Below are 24,419 nucleotides of genomic sequence, written 5' to 3' on the forward strand. Positions count from 1 at the left end.
ATTTCTCTGAATTGAAAGATGGAAAGACTACATTCCTCCAATGATCAAATCATTGAGTTTCTCAGCATATAGGTAACAACTCATGCTGGTGGATACTATGTGTTTAACTCTTTGTACATTCTCATGTTGATGTTCATGTTTTTTGCTCATAGCATTGTGCTTAGAGAATGGTGATGACCCTCTTAGAAGGACTTTTTGTGTCACTTTGATATGATGTTCTAGGTCTCTACATTTCCAATTACTTCCCATGCTTCTTACCTGAAATCAAGGGATCAAACATTAAAAAGAAATGGGATGCTAACATTCTCAACTGATTAGCTTTCGAGTAGTATAGTTCGTTCATATATGATTTTATTGATTTCAAGAAGTCTAGGCACAAAAATAAGGAAGAAAAGATAGAACTATAAGAAACATAACCAGCTGTTTATGGTAAATATATATCTGCTTGATCTTACTGTTATACCTTTCTGAAACCATGATCTTCTGACAATACGCCGGATGTGATGCTCATGTTTTTCTAAGAGCTCATCAACTGTGTGCATTTGAGATAGTAGGGGTCCTGAGTATTCCACCTTTTCTGCTTGATCTTGATAACTCTGTAAGGAGGGAAACATGTAAAAATCAAGTTATAAATGTATATGATCTTGTATAAGCTTCAATGCCCCCCTCAGAATAATGTTTAGTACCATGTCAATGAATCTGAAAAACTTATAAATGTACCTGGCTACTTCTCTTGGATAACGAATCATCTCTACGATAAAGCGCCATAGATAGTTCTTGTGAATGATACTCATCAGAAGTATCAAATGAATCTGGACGATCAAACTTACTCCATTGGTTTTGCATTGCAAGGTTAGATATTTCAAGCATATCATGACCCCTAGAGTTAGTGCGTTCCCCACAAAATTCCTTATTTTCATGGTTTCTGGAGTCAGAATCATTCCTTGAATTTAGTGTGCAAGTTTCTAATGAGTTAAATATATGCCCTCTAGAAATAGTTCGGCGATGTGATCTAACTGAATTGTCATCTTTATGCCTTTTTGCCCAAGCAAAGCCACTTGATTTTGAAACTTGCAATTGTGCAGGAAAGGAAATGTTGTGAATATCTACTTGAGACACATTCTTCAAATTGGAAGCACCTTCTGCTTTACTATTACATGGCTTTGGTGCCTCATTACCTATGTTAGATTTTCCATCTTTAAGGATGTGGATAGATCTATCATCAACCTTTTGTGAAGTTTGAGTTTGACTTGTCAAATCCTGGAAGGAGAGAATAATATGTTTCAGTGATAACTAATTTTACGCAATTAGGCGATTGCGGTAAGTTAGTGTCAACGCAAGAGAGAAAGCATGGCAGATAGACCTCTGCTGGGGCTAATTTACTGAGTCCTGCTCCTAATGGCTTTCTTGATGGTTTTCTTGTTTCGTGTCCACAAACTCGCCCACCGATCTTTTTCCTGAAAGTTTATCACTATATGATTTCAGGAAAAGATTACAAGTAATACTTGCAATAAATGGAAATTTTATAAAATGGACATAGAATAGAATTGAATATTCAAGCTTCTCTTGCAACTGGAATTAGTATAATATACTTTCAGGTTATTCTGACAAATCATACAGCTTTGTTTTTATCGTCTGCTGAAAATAGATACTCTCATGGTTTGTCCATATCACATATGAGAAAATTCAGTGCTAGAAATACCAGTTGATATGTGACAAACTAAACCTTCATTGCAAATAAAACTGCATAAAATAGACAGTGCAAATGATTTTCACCTTTTTGATTCCTCCTGCGGTTTTGCATCGATCTCCTTGCTAGGTGGGTATTCTGGCAAGCTTGATGGATCACATGCATAAGGCTTTGTTTTGAAATACTGAAAATGATAAGTTGTTGTATCAGAAGAAAGCAGACGCTAAAATCATATGTCAATCCTTCATATAGCAGATGCATGATGGACAAATTTGTGCCTAGGACTACTACAACATCCATATCATAGAGATTCGACAGAGTTTTACGTTGGTTGTCTGCCTAGGACTACAAATATCATGAAAAAAAGAATTACGATGGACTAAAAAAATTCTTCAAAGGATAATCAAATTAGAATCTACAAAGGTAATTAACAGACTAAGTTCTTAACATAGAAGAATGTGACACTGTAAGTTGCCTTGTGTAGTATTTCCAATTAATTACTGAAGAAAGAACTTTTCATTAATTTTCAACTAGTATAAAATCGAAACTGCTGAATTAACCTACCTCCGATGAGAGAGCAGATGAGGCAGTCCCGCGTTTGTTTGGTTCAACAGAAAGAAGAGTTTGTAGCAGATTTACAGTGGCTGCAGGCAAATCTTTAAATGTCTCCTGGAGGCAACTATCATATGGTAGATGTGGCTTGAACAAAGTTGCATGAGGAAGCCTGGTCTTTTTCCAGTATTCATCGGGTGGTGAGCCACAAAGCTTGAAGATTTTGTGCAATTGTTCAACCTGCATGCATAACAAAAAATGTAGAAGAGTTTCAAAAGAACAGTTAAAACAAAATATTGGAGTGATCATTTTCCATCCACTTGATTGATTAATCCATAAGCTTATTAATATTCATGGTCAGTTTGGTATGAGTGTAAAAATTTCATAGACGAGATTTTAATACGATTTTGCAAATAAAACTGATTGTATCCATTTCATGAAAAAGTGTCTTAATAATTAACACAATGATAACATCAATGTCAAATAGAGAAGTGATTTGATCTTTGAGACTTACAATAACACATGAGAAGGGAAAAAAGTCTATTCATTTTGAAAAGGTCACTACCTCAGTTCTCCCTTGAAGAATAGGCTTTCCAAGCAGTAGCTCTGCAAATACACAGCCAACACTCCAGAGATCCACAGGTGGGCCGTAATCTGTTGAACCGAGCAAAAGCTCGGGAGGGCGGTACCACAAGGTGACAACACGGCTGGTAAGCGGCTGCTTGTTCCCATAGTTGAAGTAGTTTGCCAATCCAAAATCTGCTACCTTTAAAATCCCTTCATTATTCACCAGAAGATTTGATCCTTTGATGTCTCGGTGCATTACACCCCGCGAGTGACAATGCTCAAGACCACTTAATAACTGTTTCATGTAGCATTTAATCTGCACAACACAATTTTTTTACCTTTTTTACAAAGCAATAAACATAATTGCATAACAATTTGAACTTAACTCTATGGTGTATTAGAAATGAGGCAACAAACATGCAACATTCGTACTCATAATAACGGGAAAGCTAAAATCGAATACCTGTGGTTCACTAAACTTGATTTCTGGTCTAGACAAGAGGCCTGTGATGTCATGCTGCATGTACTCAAACACGAGGTATATGCTACAAGACAATCTGGAAGTGATCAAGCCCTCCAATTTAATGATGTTTGGATGATCAAGCCTTCGAAGAATCATTATCTCTCGCGCCATAAACCTAACACTTTCTGGCTCAAAATTGTCAAACCTCACCTTCTTCAGAGCCACTATCTTCCCAGTCTCAAGCTCCCTTGCCCGGAAAACACTGCTATATGTACCCTGCCCAACCTATTCACACAGTTTCCGAATTATAAAATTAAAGTCTAGATATCAGAATAGTAATGACTATCATTACCAGAAAAAGCAGCATTTTAAAGATAACTCAAAAAAAATTGACATATCTAAACAATTTCCAAGTGTGTGAGGTTTTGTCAATGGAATCAACTACTAACAGAAATTTGACATCAAATTCTCACTTTACAATGCACCAAGATAATCAATTTATGAAACTAAAATCTTATATGACATAAATAATTGACATGGTTATTATGAAAAATGAACCTTTTCAAGTTTCTCATATGCATCAGCATGTAGAGGCACCCAACCATGAATGGCTTCCGATGCGACCGTGCTAAGCCAAGCAGGCCAACCTGCGGCGGCTTGTTCCCCTTCAACATACTTATGCAGATTCCCCAACCTGAAACTCAAGGACTCACTCACATCACTCCTATTTTTCTTCTTCTTCTTGTTATTGCTATTGTTCCTATCTGACTCAACTGAGTTATCAATTGCAGGGGTCACTGACACTCCTTGTTTCACAAACACACACCCCATTATAGCTTCTAAAACTGTTTAACAGCATAAGAGAAAATCCCTTTGGTTTTCTAAACTCATCACTGCATAACATGACATGGTACAAAGTACAAACATAGTTACATAGACACAGATCTTTGTTTTGTTTTGTTTTTGTTTCACTTTCTAACTTTTTTGTTCATGCGGGAATTGCGGCCAGATGGAGAATATTGATAGGGATCTTAATGAGACTCACAGCACCGAAATCAACGGAAACATAATGAAAATGTTTTCTGCTTTTTGTTTTGTATGTATTAGCCTTTTGATTGAAAATGTAAAATACCAGTATCTTTCTCTGCTTTTGTATTATTATTATATATGTGTGTGTGAATGTTTGTGTTGTGTACCATTGTTAAGTCCTAAATGTTTGTGATTGTGTTCAATGTTGATTAATCATTAATGGTTTTCTCTAAATCCATTTTCTTTGGATTTAAGGTATGAACATGTTTTTAGTATCATAGTTTATGAATATGGGACAGAACATGGGGGCATGGTATGACTCAGAACAATAAAGAGGTTTTAATGTGCATGTGGCTCTTCATTTTCTAAAATACAAATTATATTTAAATGTTTCATAGTAACATAGTTGTCTTAATATCAGCCAAGGATAAATGCCTACAAAGATAAATAAAATATTTAAAGTATAAATCCATTGGGCAAGATAAGATTGGAAACAAATATATTATAGATAATATTGTAATAACTTTTATTGTAGAAAAAAATAATAGTAAAATCACGATTTAGATGATTTAGACATTAGGGATGATATCGATAAAAGTTAAAGAAAGTAAATCGAATGAAGGTTGGTCTGGAAATGAAAATAAAAGTCTATCTTCCTATCCTATATGTTGATCTTGACCACACCTCTCACTTTCTTACGGATTACACTTTCGATTCTTGGATTTTTCTCAATTGAAACAAAACCTACGCATTGTGTATAGCTCACTAGCATGTTAAAAGTTTGAGAGTTTTTTATTTTGTATTATTATATAGAAATGTTCAGTGTGAGGACTAAGTGTTCTTATTTTAATTATAATGTTAGACAAAACCATTAACTTCAGTGAGAATTTCTAAGTGTTACTTTTTTGTTGTTGATTTAGTTAATACAAGTAGGAAATTTGAGTTATATAATTAATTATTGTTTTTGCTAATGCATCTAGGAATTGATTTGTTATAATGAATGTAGTAGTTTTGGAAAGTTTAGAAATGATTAAGCATGGTTTATTCATAGCTGAGTCGATTAAAAGAAAGATAGCATAATGAAGTCATTGCCTAAAGCTATGCCTACCCTACCCACCTTACCTTATTTCTCAGTGTGATGTTTCTCTAGTGACCTAAGAGATAAGGAATGGAGAAAATTTTGTATAGAAAATTATCGGATATTCAGAGACAACTCTATTTATGTTTTTTTATTATCATTTAAGATTAAATTTTAATTAGAATTAAATTTTTAATATATTATCAAATTTGATTGTTTGTCTCTATATAGATACATCTTCAAACATATTTTTTGTGAATAAAAGTATGTGTTGTGTGTTCCCACTATCTTTTTCTTTTTTCCTATGAGAAAAGGACAAGAGTCCAAATGCTGCAACAATTATAATCACCATTATCATTACAAATATAATATAGTTTATGGCACTCTGGAATCCTAGAGTAACAGTTAGGGTAAAGTGGAATAAGTGAATATCATTACTTTTACAATAACAATAATAAGAGATAAAGATGTATAAACTAAAAACTGTGACAGTATAAGAGTTTTTTATATTATTTACTATTCATTTTTTATTATCATTGACTTTTCATAAAAAATAATCAAAATAAAAGATGAATTATACACTAATTATATATATAACTTTACATTGTCAATACATCAATATTACATTATAATAATAATAATAGGAAGTGATGTTAAGACTCTCCTCATAAAGAAGAATAGATGAGTCTGATAAATGAGCTATAATAGCTGCTTGGTGCTTCCCGTGATCTAATCAACATTTCTCTCAAACCATGTGTGAGCACTCAGAAATAATCATTATAGATGTTATAATAACTAATAATAAATAGATGAAAGCAACCCTTACATTTAAATCAATGTAGATAAATAAAGCATGCACCCATGTAGTTGTAAGAAAAAGCATGAGAATGAGTTACCCCTTTTATTTCCTGCAAGAGTAAAACTGAGCAAAAAAGTCCAACTTTTTTGTTAATGTATAGTTTGGACAAGTTTTGGATTTTTTTCTCTTTACTCTTTGTGTATTATTTATATTTGAATACTTCACATACTTTGACAAAGTTGACTTGATAATGATTACAAAAACTATTAGTGTCTTAGTGGTGGGACTAATGTATCACGCTTTGTTTTAAAATGCAGCTTGAGAAGAAAAAAAGGCCAAAAACATGGAAGAAAAGTGAGAGCACTTAACCAAGATTAATTTTTAAATATGAGAACAACTTAAACAATTGAGTTAATTAATGCACATAAAATGAAACAAGTGAGTAATGTCATGTTGAATAAAACATGTAAATTGAACTCTACTATTTACTTATTCAATATAAAGTATATCCCAGTATAAGAAGATAAATTATCTCCTCTAACTACTAAAATCATGACATGTGATTATTTTCTATAAAAATATTTTTAAAACTAAACAAAACGGTACATGTATCATACTTTTACTGGCTGAAGGATATAAATTATTTCTTGATATAAAGAAATACTTTTTTCTAGTTATTTAGTTCATTTGATACTTGGTGGTAGAGAAAGCTTTTGCTTCCCCACCTAAAAAAAGAAGAGATGTCAAACTAAACCAAAAACCAGCCATAGTAATTAAAAAGTAGCAATGAGTAATGAAATGAGGAAAAGAAGAAGGTGGTTGGGGTAGGTCAAAGGTTGGTCACAAAATGTCACTATCCAGCTTCATTAAACATAAGTGGGACTTAATGTCAGGATTTGTTTTATAGCTAAGGTTTAGTTGGTGCAAATATTCACTCTCATCCATCACCAATGACATAGTTGGGAGAAAACCTACATTTGCTTAGTGAAATGAATAAAAGGTATCCCACAACAAGGGAACTATAATCAACATTTTGTTTTTTCCTCTTCTACCTGACCATGTATGTTATGGGATATGTTAAGTGGTCTTGTCGTTTTTTCTACACCATTTTTATACGGTTCATAACAACATACATATTCATTATTACTTAATATAACATGTATTAATTTGAGAAAGTTTGAACTCTATGTCCCTGATTCTTTAGTAGTATTTCTTCTTTATTTTCATAGTCATAAAATTGAGGGTGGAGTTTAAAGTTAACTTATTGGAGCTATTGGGGTAAGGATTTGCGGGAGCCAGTGAGGGTTGGGTTAATATATCACAACCCAATATAATTAGCAAGTTCTTCACCTCTTTTGCTCGACCCACCATAAGTCAAGGTCCTAGATGGGCCAGGGTTCAATTTTCTTCTTCTTTGGTCTAGATGCTTCGAAAGAAGACTTCCATCTCCAAATTTGACTCCGACGCACATCTCGCTTCTTTTTTTGGGGTGTGAAGCGGTGTCAAACCAAACTACCCAATAAGTATTAGCTTTCCCTAAAAAGGAGGTGATCCAGCCGCACCTTCCAGTACAGGCTACCTTGTTACGACTTCACTCCAGTCACTAGCCCTGCCTTTGGTAGAGGTAGTTCAAATATACACATTCACATAAGTCAATATTTACTCACACACATTCACATAAGTCAAATATCATGTATAGATATTTGCAACAAAGAAAAAACATTTCTCACACTTATGGGGAGATGTAGTTCAAATTTCCTTAATCTATCACTAAAAAGGAATGAGGAAATCTCAAGACTAGAATATAAATAAATTAGACATCATCCTTAAGAGCTTGAAAGGCATCCTGTAAAATAAGTAGGTCATCAACAAGAAAGTCTATTGATTCTCTTAGCAGGCTAGCAGATTTGTGCTAACCCTTTGGAATGACCTTAAGCTTTAGCAAGTTGGTAATGATAAATATTGATATTACACAAGACCAATGGTAGAAAGTAAAACAATTGTTACTTTATTCTGAAAAGGACCAAAAAGGGAGGTGGAGTAGGACCTTCTTTTTTTAATACAGGTAATCTTGTGTAGTTGTTCGCTACAACTAAGATTCATCATCCTATGGCAACTTACATGCGTCTGCCTTGTCTTTTGGCTTGTATTTGCCGAGCTTCTCAGCAATAGTTTTGCATCGACACTGGTTTCCTGGACGAATCACATCACCATAAACAGCCATCTCAATTATATCCAGCTCCTTATCTGCAAATTGATCATAACAAAAAATATTACGCAATAAGAAATTTGGAACAATGGAAAAAATATGAGCACTATCACAATTTCTTTGCAAAAGGATAAATATATCTAAGACTAATTGTGGAGTAGATACATGACATAAACATACATGTCAACCATGGGTGCCCTCTCAGCATCTAACAGAACAAGATCCTAAGTTTTGCACTGAAATTCTTCTAACTGAACACAGTGAACATATTGGAGTCTATATCATAAATCATAATGAAGCCAACAAGAAGAACTATGCTAGTAGTGGACACTTGAATCAAGGGGAGAACATTAGTGTGTTGCTGATTCAGCACTAATCAATCAAGAGGGTGAGCCTTGGTGCAACATATGGTTGCTTATATTGTGAGTTGTGACCTTGGGGTTATGAGTTCAAATCTTGGAATTAGCCTCTTCGATTGCGAGGGTAAAGTTGCGTACATCTACCCTCCCTGAGCCCTATCAGGTGGGAGCTCTGTATACTGGACCGCTCTTTACTGTGTTAGCTAATAGCTAGTGCATTTTGTATATGTATAAATATCAGAACTCCTTGTAATCCTTTTCATTTAATGAAATGAAAAATTCAGTTGCTGCAAATTCTCTCTGCTCTCAACTACTCTTCTTCAGGATTCTTTTCGTTCCTACACAATTATTTGTTTCTTCTTGAGATTAATTCTTCCATTACAACAAACGGAATAGAGAATCTCAATTAGTTAGTGAGACTCTCGGGTCTGGAGGGGATTCTCTGCTTCGCCCTTAAGGCCACCTGCTGAGTGTGTGCACAGAAAGTTGAGCTTATTGTTTAGGATATGACATAGATTTGAGCTGGCTCGAATAAGGCCCATGGGGATGAGCGCCTGACTAATGAGCCTAGGTTGCCTGACTAATTTGGACCTCATTCAAGAAGGGCCCATTCCAGGTTGGGTATGGCTGATTAAGCTCGGCGCCTCGGCCCAAATTCAGGCTATCAGATCATGCATTAACAAAAAGCATTCACTTAGTCCATCCAGTCTGAACAGGGATGACAAACATAAAGTTTGAAGTTGCTCTTCAATTAATACAATCTATAAACTTCAAAAACTACCAATTGAAATAAACTTTGATTATTGTAACTTTCTGGATTTAACAGATCGACTAGGAAGCTCCAGGTCCTAATGTTTTCAATAGAAGGTAGGCTGGAGTGTGGAACATGAACTGTTACTTTTAATTGGTAAACATGTTAACAATTTGTTTCCTATGACAAACACCGGGATGAATAAAGGACTCACTAAAGCCAAGGATAGGTAAAATGCAAAATAATAGATGAATGGACAAACTCGAGAAAAAAAAGCAAAACATACCAGTAAAATTAACATCACAAGAGAATTCTTTCAACTTATCCGAATCAACCTCAACTTTGTCCGATTTGAATCTGTTCACTCTTGATTGGAGTATTTGACAATTATCTGCTGTGGATTCACCACCTACAACACAACATCCCATCAAATAGATCAATAATCAAATTGTCTAATATCAATGACAGAGTATGTCCAAGTGATAAATAACCTAAGGTAAAGAACACAAGGTTTTATCCTCCCATTCATTATCTTCATTTCCATCTAGAATTTTCTACCAGTTACCATCAACGATACAACAAAGTAATCAAATCAATTAAAAATTACATATTGAAGTTAACTAATCACTTGTATTTAACTCTATTTTCACTTATACTTCTTCATCATCCCTTGTACTTCTCTAATGAACCATCATGATGTCACATTTTACAATGCGAATTGTAACCCTAATCCAATCACCAAAACAATAAATGAAAGTAAAATTCAGAACAAATGAGAAAAAAAGAAGAGAGAGAGAGAGAGAGAGAAAGTGGAACCTTTGGAAAATGGAAGGATGTGATCATATTCATAGCAGAGACAACCGAGGCAGTTGAAGAAACGCTTACAGACGACGTTGCCGGCGGAGTCTTTGCGCCACCTCTCAGGATGACGGCCAGGTACAGTTTCAGCTTTGGCCCAACACAACGCCTTCGCATTAGTGTCGAAGAACCTAGGTCTCTTCTCACCGCTGCCATCACCGCCGCCGCCGCCGCCGTGGGAACGGGGTGGTGAGGGACTCATCGCTACGTGAATGATGGTTTTCCTGTTTAAAGTTGGAAATCGTAATTTTTATTTTTTTCGTTTGTTTTTTTGTTTCGTATCTTGGTACTATAGGCAAGAGATAGTCGGTAACATCCACTGCTAACTCTTTCATGGACATTTTTTTTCATCCACAAAATCAAATCTAAGACTTACTTAAGGGAAATCAAGCATGTACGGAACAACGCCCATTGGTTTATTTATTACATGTAGACACTAAAACATCCTTACATAAAAAACTCCAATTTCTTTTACAGAAGGAGATAACTAAAAACTTTTTTTTATCCAGTTTAATATCTCTACCAGTTTTTTTTTTATAATGATCATTGCATGATAGTCAATACGTAATGATGTATTGGATAGATTAATAATTTGTATATAGGTGATGAAAATAACGGTGTATATTTTATTTTATTCCATTCCTAGCTATCTTAGTGGAAATAATCATCTAATTATTAGGTAAATTACAATTACCAATAATGTTATGTATATATTTTTTTATATAACACGTGTGTCGTATGTGTAAATGAAATGCAATAGCTACATATAATTTTTAAATGTAAAGTGAATAACTCTCCTTTATATATAAATCTAAAAACCAACCGTCAAAATCCTTTCATATATAAACCACAGTTCGTATTAAAGTATCTCTTCTTCCAATTCTCCTTTTTCCTTCTTAAATCAAGTTCTTAAGTTCATACACTAATCTTACATTTTATAATTCAATAAATTTATTATTAAATATTACTATTGATATAAATAAAAGTTATTTAGATATATACATTAAAAATGTGACTCAAGTAAGAACAATTGTTATTATGAAAAAATAGAAAAGAATACACAAGACTTTTTTAAATGATTATATGATCATCTATACATGGATGTTGTTTTCACAATTCTTAGATGAAAACTGATTCTTAGTTCTATAAACTAATTTTGTAACATATATATTACTTTTATTTTAATAATTCATATTTATTCACAAATTCATATCATATAACCATTAGAATTTTATAGAATAAATTATAAACATGTGAAATAGTTTTTTTTTATAACTTAATCCTAGAATGAATAGAACCCTCCCTAATAATATATATACAACTTATTATTATACCAAATTCTTTAATTTTATAGATATAATATAAGATAAAGTAATAGAAAATATAATACGATAAAATATGACAAAATTACATCTAAAAGTATAGATGTAAAAACTAAAAAGACATTTTATACTAACAACCAAGGGTGTGATGGTTTCATTCGGGTTAAGGGGAAGATTGCTGAATTTACTTTGGTTCATACCCGTTAAAACACAAAAACTGAATTGAACTCCTACGATTTAGTTTGGTTTTGATTACTTTTATTGAAAATTAAAAAATCATCAAATTATTTTTACAAATTTGCAACCATTAGATACACACATGTCAATTAACACACTTGACGAAATAAATATTTAATTCGCTTGTTATATATCAAATATAGATTTGAAACACACACAGACGTATATATATGTATACACACATTTTACTTGAGAAAACTAGTGAACTACGTTCACAAATAGAGGGAATGTCCTCTTTGGGTAGGATCTACGACACTAACAAAGACTCACTAAACATGCATTCATGGTATATGAAATTAGGTTAGGCTTAGTATATAAAATTCGTTTTTCAATGAACCAACCCATAGTCAATTTCACATTTGTTTCAATTCGGGTATAGGAATTTGGTTCAATTTGTTTTGATTCTATCAGTTCCGTGATTTAGGGCGGGATCACTTACACAATAATAACATCTAGAGATATAATTTACAACCAATACCTCTATAGTATGTCACCATATAGTAATTAATTGGTCCGGTAATTAATCACCAAACACTTCCAATTCTATCAACAGAGATATCAACAACAAGCTTTTCACAATTCCGAATCTTTTCAGCAATAAACTTAAGTCTTTTTTCAATTAGTGGTTGTGTCAAACACCAAAAACATTAACAATATTCTGATCAATATGATTCATCATGCATAATTGGTTTATTTCTATTCAGATTCTTACAGCAAAAAAAATGCAATCAAGTACAATACCACAGAATAAGATTCCATCTCTTGCAGACAAAATAAAGATAACTTCTCATAAGAGAACTCCTCCTTCATAAGGAAGTCACAGGACAACATAGAACAAAACATAAAATTGTGATATAGTTTTTGTCACCACATCCATAAACATCCTCAGTAAGAATAATACTAGTCTGATTAGAATTTTAAAAAACCCCATCTCAAACAAATATCTATAAGGAAAGCTTACAGAAATATGTTTGCTTAAAAATAGAAACAACAAACATTGCAGCAGTTGAATCTACTTCGGCCCAACATCCTTCAGAGCAGAGATCTGTTCCTCGCCCATAGCAGACGTAACAGAAACAACAAGGTCCTTACCCTCAGCAAATCCATCCTTAATCTGTACAGAACAGCCAAAATTTGTACACCAAATTAGAGCAAATAGATAACCAACAAACAAACACATAAACATAATAGAGTAATCACAAGTATTTTTAAAAGCATTGAGCAATTTAAGCCGAAACAATTAGATTTCCACAAACCTGAGCAAGCAAAGTCTCATCAGTAGGAAGCTTGAGATCATCCTTAGTATTACCATTTTCAGTAAGCAGACTCAGCTACAACATCATCAGATAAAAACAATCAGAATATATAAAACATACAATACCAATTAATGGGAAAATCAAACAAATTGTTAACAAAAAAAATAACAACTCACAAATCCATCCTCAGCAATATCAATGAGCTGGTAATCAGTACGATTCACATGAGGAACCTGACAAAATAAATTACAAAAAAGTACACTGAATAAATAAAAATCACACAAACTCAGAAGAATAAAAAGACAAAAAAAGTTAAGATCGAAATAAATGCACATACATCACAATTGTGGGAAGAAGGAACAATATCCTCAAGCTTCTTAGCAGTGAAAATATCAATTCCAACAAAATGGCACTTAGCATGTCCATGCTTACCGGTCTTGGATGTTGAAACTTCAACAACCTGAACACATAATTATCAAAAACAACGCAAAAATCAATAAACATTTAATCAAACCCTAAACACAAAAAATTAAAGAAATCAAATCTACAACAACACAACACACTCTTCTAAATCTACATAATTAAATAAAACCATAAACAACAAATCAATCAAAAATCACATCAACGATAATATAGCAATAACCTAAGCATTAAAATCAAATTACGATTTATAACGAACCTTGCAGGGACGACCCTTGATGACTATGTAACCATTCTTACGGATTGTACCAGCTTGTTGAGGAAAAGTCTTGGATGCTCCTGCATCTCCCTTCGATTCGAAATGATGTTCCTCATCAGACATGGCTACTCACTGATTCAACTCAACGACGGCTTCAATTCACAAATGGAACCAAATATACCACTACACTTTCGCTTCGAAGATCACTATTTATATAACTAGGGTTTAGATTCTTCACATCTCTGTGGTGCAGTTTAGACCATTGGATTACTACTGCTGCATCTCACCGTTGGATCTAGATTCCAAGATGAATCGAATTGCTTCATTTGGACGCTATTGCTTAAGCCCAATAACAAATAAACTTTCTTCAATTTTATTTGGACACTTAATTATGTAGTTATCCAAAAAGTTGATCCTTTATTTTTGACATATATTTTTTAATTTTATTTATTTTTCAGAAAAATAATAATTATACTACACAATTTTCAAATATTCCAATTTATCACTATTATTTTTATAATATCTTATATTTAATCTTTATGAATATTAATTTATAATGTTAAACTTATCGAATAAAAAATATGATAAAGGATTAATATAATGCATAAATTTAACATAACTTAATAAAATGTATCAATTCTCCTAGAGTTAACTAAGTAGGTAGAGTTGTATGATATTAGCTATAATAATAATAATAATAATGATAAATGTGTTGTAAAATAAAAAAATTAGTATGACGTAGAAAATGTTAATGATGGATATAATTATTCCAAGGATAAGATGGTAGAGTATAAATTTCAATGAAATAATAAAGATATTAATTAGAGTTCCAAAAACTATATTTATGATCTCCTATGAATAATACAAGTTTTTAGTGTGATAAATGTGTTTGTAGTGGTAATTTGATATTTTATCTTTATTCATTTCTAATTGGCCTTACCAAAAGATGAGAAGAAATAAATGAGTAAGATATAATCAACTAAGAAGATAAGCTTATCTTATCATCACCGAATAATGATGAGAAACTACCTTAATATGTTGCTCACACACACTTGTTAAGATGGAACACAACCAAAATATGACTCATAAGTTGTCTAACATTCAACAATGAAACGGAAGAGAAACATGAAATTATGTAGGAAGTGGAAGAGTGGAGTTTAAGATCTACACATTGATAGTGTAAAAACAGTGTAAAAACAGTGTAAACTTTTTACATTGTCTATTACTTTTATTTAAGAGTCAATAGTTGTTAACAAATCAATGATGAATGATTGCTGACCATATAAAATACTCTAACACTTTCAATCAGAATGTTATTTTTTATCACTTTTTGTTTTTTAAAATATTCGTTTATTCACATGTGAACATGTGATTGACTTAAGACACAAAATGAGACATGGTTGCGAATAAGTGATACTCATCCCAAAACTTGGTGCTATTAATGTTGAGCAAGCGGAGAAAGATATGAGAAAGCTACTGCTGAAGCACAAAAACACTGGAAGATATGAGAAAGCAAATATAAATATGGAGGATTAGAAAATGAGGTAATGGAAAAGTCTAATCAGGTTGATCCTCTTCCAATGGAACTAAGGAAGCTTAATGAAGCATTCATTTTCCAATGCCATAAACAGCTCAAACCAGTTTCAAATTGACATGGAACTAAAGGAAAGAAATATCATGGATCAATCTCTACATCGAGGCATTAGACATGAGTAGATACAACGTGTTGAAACAAATCCTTAAGATAATGGTTTTATCGGTATTTTCCACTTATAAAATTTTTTAGTCATCTTCTCATATCCAATGTGGGATTCACACGAATAAATCCAAGAGAAGGCAAATGAAGCTGGAGCAAGTGAGAGTTAGCATTGATGAAAATGCAAGCTCTGATAATGTTAAGGCAATATGAGAAAATAAAATAATGAGAAATAGGGAACATATGCAATTTTTTTATAGGAGTACTTATTAAGAGTGAAAGTTACTGAGATGTGATTATATGTACATAACTTTGGTTAATGTAAGATCATGGATAAATATTTTGGTCAATAATTCTATGTACCAAAGGGGCTTTTGCCACAACGAGTGTTGGTTCAAGTGGTACATGTTTGATTCTCCTTAAGCAATATATTGGGTTCGAGTCTTGTGGATAAAAAAATACCCGCTGAAAGAGTTAGCCCCACATACCTGTGGATATTCCCAACTCGGACATGATTGCCTCCGGTGCAACGATACCTATGAAGAAACAAAAAAAAAAGGTTTTTGGGCCATAAAGCCCAATTGCTTCTGGTGCTTCAGTGTCATCTACTCTCCATATTGCATGCTGATCCAATTGGCAAAAAGTTTTAGTTCCTTGACTTCCTTTAAATAAAGTCCCTCGAGTTTAATGATAAAACAACAGTTCAATATTTAATATGATAAAAAACTTTCTTTTGCATGGACCCTAAAAATATGTTTATGTGTTGAGTCTTAAACTGGAATGAATGAAAATTGAAGATCTCAGAGCAAAAATATACACTTATAATCATATGATTTTCAATTTTTTTTTCTCTCTCTAAAACCCAACTCCGGAAATGGACCCTAGGAAAATGTGGAATCCACAATTATGTTTAGCAAGTTAGACACACAAGTTGTATTCTAAAGTCTTTGGTCGTTATTTGAAAGGGGAATACAAAATATTTGTTCCTGCATGGGCAATTGTAAATAGGGACATGCATGGCTTTTTTTGTTTTCACTTTCAAGAAATGTGTGCTGGTCAATTGCTTAAAATAGACCAATTTATGCAAGGAAAACACTAGGACATTTCATACTAATAGTGGCACATATATTTCATGGACAATAAAGTGACATATTTAAAGCATTGAAATTTTATTTTCTAATGTAAGTTTTCTATATTTTATGTAAGTATTGTTTTCTTGCCATATATCATTCTCCAAGAGAATGTCCAATGTTATATTTGGTTCTAGGAAGAAAGTAAAAAGACAAATAATACATTAAGTTTCACTTTTAATAACTCCCGTATACAATATATAGAAAATGAGTATAGTTCTTTTTCTTCTTCCACTTTCAGCGCAACTAATACTGGAATCGAATTTTTAACTTTTTTGCCATTTTGGAATTCTTGTAGGATAAAAATCCTCAACATAAAAGAAAAGTATCTCAAAATAAATAAAGCGTTAGGATAATGCTATTCTTTAATAACGCCCCTATCCAATATCAAAAATGAGCATGGTTCTTTTTTTCTTTCATTTTTAGTCAATTTAAGACTGAAATTAAACTCTTAATCTTTTGGTCATTCTGAAAATCTAATAAAACTTTATATTATTAGATTAACATCTCGTTGGTTACTTAATAATTTGAAATAAAATACCTAGGATAATTAAGGTCATGTCAATTTTGGGGAGTTGGGCGAAATTTATATTAGGATATAATGTAAGTGAACTTTCATTTCAATTTTTAGCAAAATCATTTATGGAAGACTTATAATCAACTAATTCTAACATTTGCTCTGAATATACAACAGAAATAACTAATTAATCTATATTTTGACATAGTTGCTCTATGATAAGATTTAAACAATTTTAATTTTGAAAATTTACAATAGGCACAAGCATTATCAATAATATTCAAAAAAGCAATGCATGGATTTGAAAGGAATATTATAGTCTTTTAATATAGTTTAACATATCTAATGCGGTGTAAATTTCTTTTGTTAGAATTTCTTTGAATAATTTCAACTCCGAAAATAAATCAAAACAACAATATTAAAATGCTCAACAAAAGTTAAAGTTTTACATGATTAATATCGCATTTTTCAGCTCATTTGGCTTAAGATCCTAAACATGCTTGAATTAAAATTCCGTAAAATACGCTCCCTTTTTTCTCCATAAAAAATATATTTTTCCATACCATGACGTTGAGGATAATAATAGTAGCTACTATTTTTCAAAATCTTGTTGTAAACATTCATTTAGTCTATGATTGGGTTTGAATAAATAGTGGTTTAAATGTAAGCAAATTTGGCTATACTTGCAATGTCAATAATAATGTTTATTGAATATTACACTACACGTGTGGGGATAAGTATTAACTTCAAGTCCAAGGCATGTCTATTTCTTCTCGATGGACCAACCAAATGCTAAGGTAAGAGATTACTTTTTTCCTGGCCGAACTACGATCGGTAAGAAATCACTTGTCTTTAATTATATCTTATTCGTTATTCCGAATCAATTGTTATATAACTAAAAGAAAATTTTAAAAATAAAATTAACATTATGAATGACTTAGACAGATAATAAAACATCGATAAACATGTGATATCTGTTTGAATTTTTGTGGACATTGCTTAGGAACAAGTAACAAATTTGTTTGAGATTGTATAGGATGGTCCACAGATCCTGGTTTGATGCTAAAGGTTTGTTAGGCACATAATGGTTGACCTGCTACGAGGTTAACGAATTACATTTTGCTTCCATAAACTTGAACAATTTGAAAATTCGCATTAATTTGTTTCTAATATTTATATATGTAAACTTAAGGGGGACAGAAAAAATCTAAATGCCATGACTAGTAGTGATTAAGATAATTAGAGGAATTATGGTCTTGGTTAGGATGCTAATCAAACTTGTTAAAAAAAAATGAGTTAGGATCCTCTTTATTAATGGAGGGACATGTACACCCAAAACAAGAATAAAAATATAATATAATTTGACATTTTATTTTTAAGATAAAGTACGATGATATTTTTACCTCTTTATATAAGTGTAAAAATAATTACTTGCGTTTTCATTAGTAGAGAGGATCGTGATTCAAAAAAAATAATGACGGTCTCATACATGCATGCATGGTTTTGTGTAAAAACCACAGATTATTAAATCATGATGAGTCTACATCTGGTCATCAAGCAAAATTTATTTTATTTTATAAATTATTAGTGTGTTGACAAGTCAACTCTCATTCATATTTTATGATATTAAATTTTTATATTTTTAAGCTCTTTACTCTTAATCTTTTTACTCCACTTTTGCATATATGTTCTTATTAACAATGAAAATAAATATTAATTTGATATAACTCATAATAAAAATAAGGAATTATTATGAAATAAACAATGCTATATGTATCTTATCTAAAATTTCTTATAATTATAACTTATATATTATCATAAAAATATATATCAATTACCAAAAAACTCAATCAATGATTGATGGTTAAGTTTTTTAAACATGTTAGATGTTCAATCATTATCATGTGTACGGAGAGAAAAAATGCGTTGGGTAAGAACAAATTTACTTTCCCTATCTCTCTATATATATCTTATAAGGAATGGGTTTCCAACGAATGGCCTTAAATTTTGAGAATCGTATGCATCTTCTGTCCTACAATATTGTACCACTCTATATATTATGAGTTGTGATTGGTCAGAAATATATTTAATAATAAAAACTTTAACTTAAATGTATTTTTGTAACACATAATATGAGATATAAAAGTGATATTAACGTAGCTAAGTTACAAAAAATCTAAATGTTTTATATTTAATTATTTAAAAACAGAAATGAATTAACAATAAGCACATAATAGTTGTGATGAATAATAAGGTCTATATAATAAAGGTTGCCGTGAAGACAAATCTAAGAATGTGACCAACCATTGATTAGTAATTTAGTATCATTAGTCATTGTTGAACCATGCCTATATTTTCAAATATGAATTTCATTGACCACTTGAAAAGTGTTTACTACTGAAAATGACAATTTCATTTACGTGTTTATGAAATGCGTTCATTACTTGGACCATACCCACGGAAATGAGAAATTATCTTCTTAGCTTAGGCACAAAACATTATATTAATAACTACTCTAACAAACTATGAAGGAGACATCAATTTCTTTTCACTACTTGACGTAGAAATATTTACAAAATGGAAATTATAACAAACTTACGAACATATACGTAATCTTATTGAGTCCACTTCACTATAAATGATCCATTTAGTGTGTGTATGTATGAGTGAGGATTTCAAGGTTGAGTGCATAAATATATTAACCTTGTTGCTTAAGAATAACTAAACATTGTATTAACCTTGTACCATAGTCTCATATATAAACAAATTTACCCAACACGTTTATTTATGAAAAAGAATAAACAAATGCATAAACCGTGTCTGCGTTCAGTGTACATATTTTTTAGCCTTGGCAATTGGCATCTATTTGGGTCAAACACAAACCTATGTGATCCGAACCGGTCAGCAATGGCGGCTCCACCGCCGCAACCCACGTTCTTGGTTAGTTACATTAGTAATGCAATGCAATACCTTGTGGAATGGGGATTTCGATGTTTCCAACGATGTCTCATTCCATGTCCTAAGATAATCATGTATTGATATGGGAATAGAAGAAATTTTTTAAAAGCAACAAATAATAAAATGTAGAATTCTGATTGCTTTGTGACATGAATGAAACACTGTTTGGGACAACTGTCGATCCATACCTTTTGATCTTCCTATCTCAAATAGATATTAACTGTCCTAAACAGTGTCTCATTCTATGTCTCAGGATAATTAGAATACTACTTTTATTCATGTTCACGTGTCAATACGTGATTAGCTAGACATCATTAAACTAAATAGTTAGTAACTACAAACATACCAATCTTCTGAAACTTATATTTGACATTTCATCAAACAAACCCTTTTTATTATAATCATTACTGCACCTATCTACCCTTCATTTATTACACATAATAATAAATTACACCAACTCTTTCTGCACTCCAACACATACATCCCAAGGCATATGGAATAATCATAACACCACTTTTGCTGAATAAACAAACACAACTACCACAACCACATAACAACAACAACAACAAGTTCTAAGTGCTAACAATAACGTAAATGTCAGAGCAGGATTCATATTCTTTCCGTTTCCTATTACTCTTTTTCTTCATCCTTCTTTCAGGTACTACTCACTGCTCAATTTTCTATCTTCAAAATCAATGAACATTGTCTAATATCAAACATGCGAGGTGTTTTCTTGTTAGTACTATTATTACTATGTTATGTTGTGTTTCCTAGGTTGATGATTCTGTTATACTAAGCTAGTTGTCTTTCATTTCAAGTTTACCAATGCAAATTTTGTTTTTTTGTTGTTGTTTGTGTTTGGTTTTAACAGGTTTAGTTGTTGTTGTTGCTGGGGATTCTTTGGACACTGATAAACAGGTTCTGTTGATGCTGAAATCCTACCTAAACAACCAAACTGCTGCAGACCAAGGAAGGTATATAAATTGGAACAATAGTAGCACCAATCCTTGTGAATGGCCAGGAATTTCGTGCACCAACATGAGAGTTGTTGGCGTAGACCTCTCTTCCAATTACATCACGGGAAATATATTCGCGAATTTCTCTATGCTCACTGAGCTCACATACCTTGATCTCTCTTCCAATACCCTATCTGGTGAGATTCCTCAAGACTTGAGGCAGTGCCATAAGCTTTTGCATCTCAACTTGTCTCATAATATTCTCGCCGGAGAGCTAAATTTGACTGGCTTGACAAGTTTGCAGACATTGGACTTGTCTACCAATAGAATGGTTGGGGAGCTTGGGTTGAATTTCCCTTCCAATTGTGACAATTTAGTTACTTTGAATGTCTCAAGTAACAACTTAACTGGTAGGATTGATACTAATGTCTTTGATCAGTGTGTCAAGTTGAAGTACTTGGATTTGAGCACCAATAATCTCACTGGAGGGATATGGATGGAGTTTGCCAGGCTGAGATCATTTTCTGTCGCCGAGAATCATCTTAGTGGGACTATTCCTTCTGAAGCTTTTCCAGCAGGGAATTGTAACCTTGAAGACCTAGACCTTTCACAAAATGGTTTTGTTGGTGATGCACCAAAGGGTGTTGCTAACTGCAAGAGTTTAACCATTCTGAATCTTTCTAGTAACCATTTTAATGGGAGTATTCCCGTTGAAATCGGATACATTTCAGGTCTCAGTGCATTGTACTTGGGGAACAATAGCTTCTCAAGGGATATTCCAGACACCCTTTTGAACTTGACTAATTTGGTTTTCTTGGATTTGAGCAGAAATAGATTTGGTGAAGACATACAAGATATATTTGGGAAACTCAAGCAAGTGAACTTTCTTCTATTGCACACAAATTCTTACACTGGAGGATTAAATTCATCTGGAATTCTTAAATTACCAAACATAGTTCGGTTGGACCTAAGCTTCAATAACTTTTCAGGTCCATTGCCTGTTGAAATCTCTCAATTGTCAAGTCTGAAGTACTTAATGTTATCATATAACCACTTCAGCGGACCTATTCCACATGAATTTGGAAACATGTTGCGTCTGCAAGCGCTTGACATTGGCTCCAACAATTTGAGTGGGCGAATCCCACCAAGCCTCGGAAACTTGACTTCCCTCTTATGGTTAATGCTTGCAAATAACTCATTAACCGGAGAAATTCCCCCGGAGTTAGGAAACTGCTCAAGCTTGCTATGGTTAAACCTTGCCTATAACAAACTCTCTGGGAGATTTCCTTCTGAATTGTCAAAAATTGGAAGGAATGCCACACCCACATTTGAAGCAAATAGGAAAGGGGTTAGAATTATTGCTGGCTCGGGTGAATGTTTAGCAATGAGGAGATGGTTACCTGCAGATTACCCTCCATTCAGCTTTGTTTATAGCATCTTAACAAGGAAGAATTGTAGAAGCCTTTGGGACAAGTTGCTCAAAGGATATGGTCTTTTCCCATTTTGTACTCCTGGCTCCTCTTATAGCTTACCTCAGATTTCAGGGTATGTTCAACTCACTGGAAACCAGCTTAGTGGTGAAGTTCCTTCAGATATTGGGGCAATGGTGAACTTCAGCATGTTGCATTTGGGCTTCAACAATTTCTCAGGGGAATTCCCTCCAGTGATGGGAAGTATGCCACTTGTGGTTTTGAACATGACTAGAAACAAGCTTTCGGGTGAACTTCCCTTGGAAATTGGCAATTGGAAATGTATGATGAATCTGGATTTGTCTTGCAACAATTTCTCTGGGATGTTTCCCACAACTTTGAGCAAATTGCATGAGCTTAACAAGTTCAACATCTCATATAATCCCTTCATATCTGGTCCGGTCCCATCAACCGGACAATTCGCTACTTTTGGGAGAGATTCATATTTCGGAGACCCCCTCTTGATTCTTCCCAATTTTATTGATGCCAACATCACAAATGATAAAAACATTACCAATCACAACAATGACAAGAAAAGGCGTACAAAGTTGTCTGTGATTTTGGTGTTTCTAGCTATAGCACTGGCTTTCATGATATTTGGTATTCTTACCATTATAGTATGTGTAAAGGTGAAAAGACCCTCTTTGGAACCACTATATATCTTGAGGGACACAAAACAATGGAATGATTCAAGCAGCTCTGGATCCTCACCTTGGTTGTCTGATACAGTTAAGGTTATCCGTTTGGACAAGACAGCTTTTACTCATGATGACATCTTGAAAGCAACTTGCAGCTTCTCAGAGGACAGAATCATAGGAAAAGGAGGGTTTGGAACAGTTTACAAGGGAGTATTTCCTGATGGTAGAGTAGTGGCAGTGAAGAAGCTTCAAAGGGAAGGACTTGAGGGCGAAAAGGAATTCCGGGCTGAAATGGAGGTTCTATGTGGTCATGGCTTTGGTTGGCCTCATCCTAACCTGGTCACACTCTATGGTTGGTGCCTAAATGGTTCAGAGAAGATATTGGTTTATGAGTACATAGAAGGTGGAAGCTTGGAGGATCTAGTAACTGATAGAACGCGCTTTACTTGGAGGAGGAGACTAGAAGTGTCAATCAATGTTGCTAGAGCACTAGTCTATTTACACCATGAATGTTACCCTTCTATTGTGCATAGAGATGTGAAGGCTAGTAATGTGTTACTAGACAAGGATGGGAAGGCTAAGGTTACAGATTTTGGACTTGCAAGAGTGGTTGGTGCTGGGGATAGTCATGTGAGCACAATGGTGGCTGGCACAGTTGGTTATGTTGCACCCGAATATGGACAAACATGGCAAGCTACAACAAAAGGAGATGTGTATAGTTTTGGTGTGTTGGTTATGGAGCTTGCAACAGGAAGAAGAGCAGTGGATGGTGGTGAAGAGTGTTTGGTAGAATGGGGTAAGCGTGTCATGGGTTATGGAAGACATCATCATGGGTTCAGCAGCCATGCTATACCGGCTTTCGTCATGGGTATTGGGCTAGTTGGTGGGGCTGGGGAGATGGCTGAGCTGCTAAGGATCGGGGTGAAGTGCACAGCCGAGGCACCGCAGGCTAGGCCAAACATGAAGGAGGTTCTTGCTATGCTGGTTAGGATATCTGACCCCAAGGGAGACTCAAATCATGGACACTTTGGTTAGTTATTTGAGTTTAGGAAAAAAGTGAGACTGTGCATAGTTTTAAGGTGTAACATAGTTTACAATTGGATAAAAAACATTGTCATGCACGATTGATTCTTCTTTTGTATACAGAAAGTTCATTAAGTTGAGGAAGTTGCTCAAATTTGTTTTTGCAGTAACTTTGCTTTTGTT

General features: G+C 33.4%; 4 protein-coding genes across 6 annotated transcripts; 1 reads left to right on the plus strand and 3 right to left on the minus strand.

Moving 5' to 3' along the window:
- On the minus strand, nt 1-4,421 carry LOC109344256 (probable serine/threonine-protein kinase At1g54610). Of its 2 annotated transcripts, none has more exons than XM_019582963.1 (9): nt 3,831-4,421; nt 3,273-3,557; nt 2,808-3,125; nt 2,259-2,482; nt 1,777-1,878; nt 1,364-1,457; nt 721-1,260; nt 464-596; nt 1-258 (listed from the first exon to the last, which is right to left on the minus strand). In XM_019582963.1, the coding sequence occupies exons 1-9, from the start codon at nt 4,101-4,103 to the stop codon at nt 239-241; spliced, it is 1,989 nt and encodes a 662-aa protein (XP_019438508.1). In that variant the 5' UTR covers nt 4,104-4,421; the 3' UTR covers nt 1-238. The 2 variants fall into 2 exon arrangements, with proteins under 2 accessions (XP_019438508.1, XP_019438498.1); XM_019582953.1 differs by having other exon boundaries at nt 1,777-1,874; nt 2,255-2,482; nt 3,831-4,420.
- LOC109344321 lies at nt 7,972-10,615 on the minus strand. The gene is made up of 3 exons (XM_019583057.1): nt 10,314-10,615; nt 9,784-9,906; nt 7,972-8,425 (listed from the first exon to the last, which is right to left on the minus strand). Exons 1-3 carry the CDS (start codon nt 10,555-10,557, stop codon nt 8,286-8,288), a joined length of 507 nt encoding a protein of 168 aa, XP_019438602.1. The 5' UTR covers nt 10,558-10,615; the 3' UTR covers nt 7,972-8,285.
- On the minus strand, nt 12,583-14,055 carry LOC109344327 (eukaryotic translation initiation factor 5A-4-like). Its single transcript, XM_019583070.1, has 5 exons — nt 13,850-14,055; nt 13,508-13,630; nt 13,347-13,403; nt 13,171-13,245; nt 12,583-13,028 (listed from the first exon to the last, which is right to left on the minus strand). The coding sequence occupies exons 1-5, from the start codon at nt 13,970-13,972 to the stop codon at nt 12,927-12,929; spliced, it is 480 nt and encodes a 159-aa protein (XP_019438615.1). The 5' UTR covers nt 13,973-14,055; the 3' UTR covers nt 12,583-12,926.
- Nucleotides 20,484-24,405, plus strand: LOC109344334 (probable LRR receptor-like serine/threonine-protein kinase At1g74360). 2 transcript variants are annotated; one of them, XM_019583091.1, is made up of 2 exons: nt 20,484-20,810; nt 21,027-24,405. In XM_019583091.1, exons 1-2 carry the CDS (start codon nt 20,745-20,747, stop codon nt 24,246-24,248), a joined length of 3,288 nt encoding a protein of 1,095 aa, XP_019438636.1. In that variant the 5' UTR covers nt 20,484-20,744; the 3' UTR covers nt 24,249-24,405. The 2 variants fall into 2 exon arrangements, with proteins under 2 accessions (XP_019438636.1, XP_019438628.1); XM_019583083.1 differs by having other exon boundaries at nt 20,484-20,808; nt 21,022-24,405.

This window comes from Lupinus angustifolius, chromosome LG01 (assembly GCF_001865875.1).
Source record: "Lupinus angustifolius cultivar Tanjil chromosome LG01, LupAngTanjil_v1.0, whole genome shotgun sequence".
Classification (NCBI taxonomy): Eukaryota; Viridiplantae; Streptophyta; class Magnoliopsida; order Fabales; family Fabaceae; genus Lupinus; species Lupinus angustifolius.

What these genes read in the sequence shown, in the direction of transcription:
- LOC109344321 (XM_019583057.1), bottom strand. Translation starts at nt 10,557, where the DNA reads ATGAGTCCCTCACCACCCCGTTCCCACGGCGGCGGCGGCGGCGGTGAT. An exon ending in CATCCTTCCATTTTCCAAAG is followed by an intron (nt 9,907 to 10,313) that starts GTTCCACTTTCT and finishes GTTGTGTTGTAG; the next exon opens with GTGGTGAATCCACAGCAGAT. An exon ending in TTGTGATGTTAATTTTACTG is followed by an intron (nt 8,426 to 9,783) that starts GTATGTTTTGCT and finishes ATCAATTTGCAG; the next exon opens with ATAAGGAGCTGGATATAATT.
- LOC109344334 (XM_019583083.1), top strand. Translation starts at nt 20,745, where the DNA reads ATGTCAGAGCAGGATTCATATTCTTTCCGTTTCCTATTACTCTTTTTC. An exon ending in TTTCTTCATCCTTCTTTCAG is followed by an intron (nt 20,809 to 21,021) that starts GTACTACTCACT and finishes TGGTTTTAACAG; the next exon opens with GTTTAGTTGTTGTTGTTGCT.
- LOC109344256 (XM_019582963.1), bottom strand. Translation starts at nt 4,103, where the DNA reads ATGGGGTGTGTGTTTGTGAAACAAGGAGTGTCAGTGACCCCTGCAATT. An exon ending in TCAAGTTTAGTGAACCACAG is followed by an intron (nt 3,126 to 3,272) that starts GTATTCGATTTT and finishes TGTGTTGTGCAG; the next exon opens with ATTAAATGCTACATGAAACA. An exon ending in GTAAATTAGCCCCAGCAGAG is followed by an intron (nt 1,261 to 1,363) that starts GTCTATCTGCCA and finishes CTCTCCTTCCAG; the next exon opens with GATTTGACAAGTCAAACTCA.
- LOC109344327 (XM_019583070.1), bottom strand. Translation starts at nt 13,972, where the DNA reads ATGTCTGATGAGGAACATCATTTCGAATCGAAGGGAGATGCAGGAGCA. An exon ending in TCAAGGGTCGTCCCTGCAAG is followed by an intron (nt 13,631 to 13,849) that starts GTTCGTTATAAA and finishes TTATGTGTTCAG; the next exon opens with GTTGTTGAAGTTTCAACATC. An exon ending in ATGAGACTTTGCTTGCTCAG is followed by an intron (nt 13,029 to 13,170) that starts GTTTGTGGAAAT and finishes TGTTCTGTACAG; the next exon opens with ATTAAGGATGGATTTGCTGA.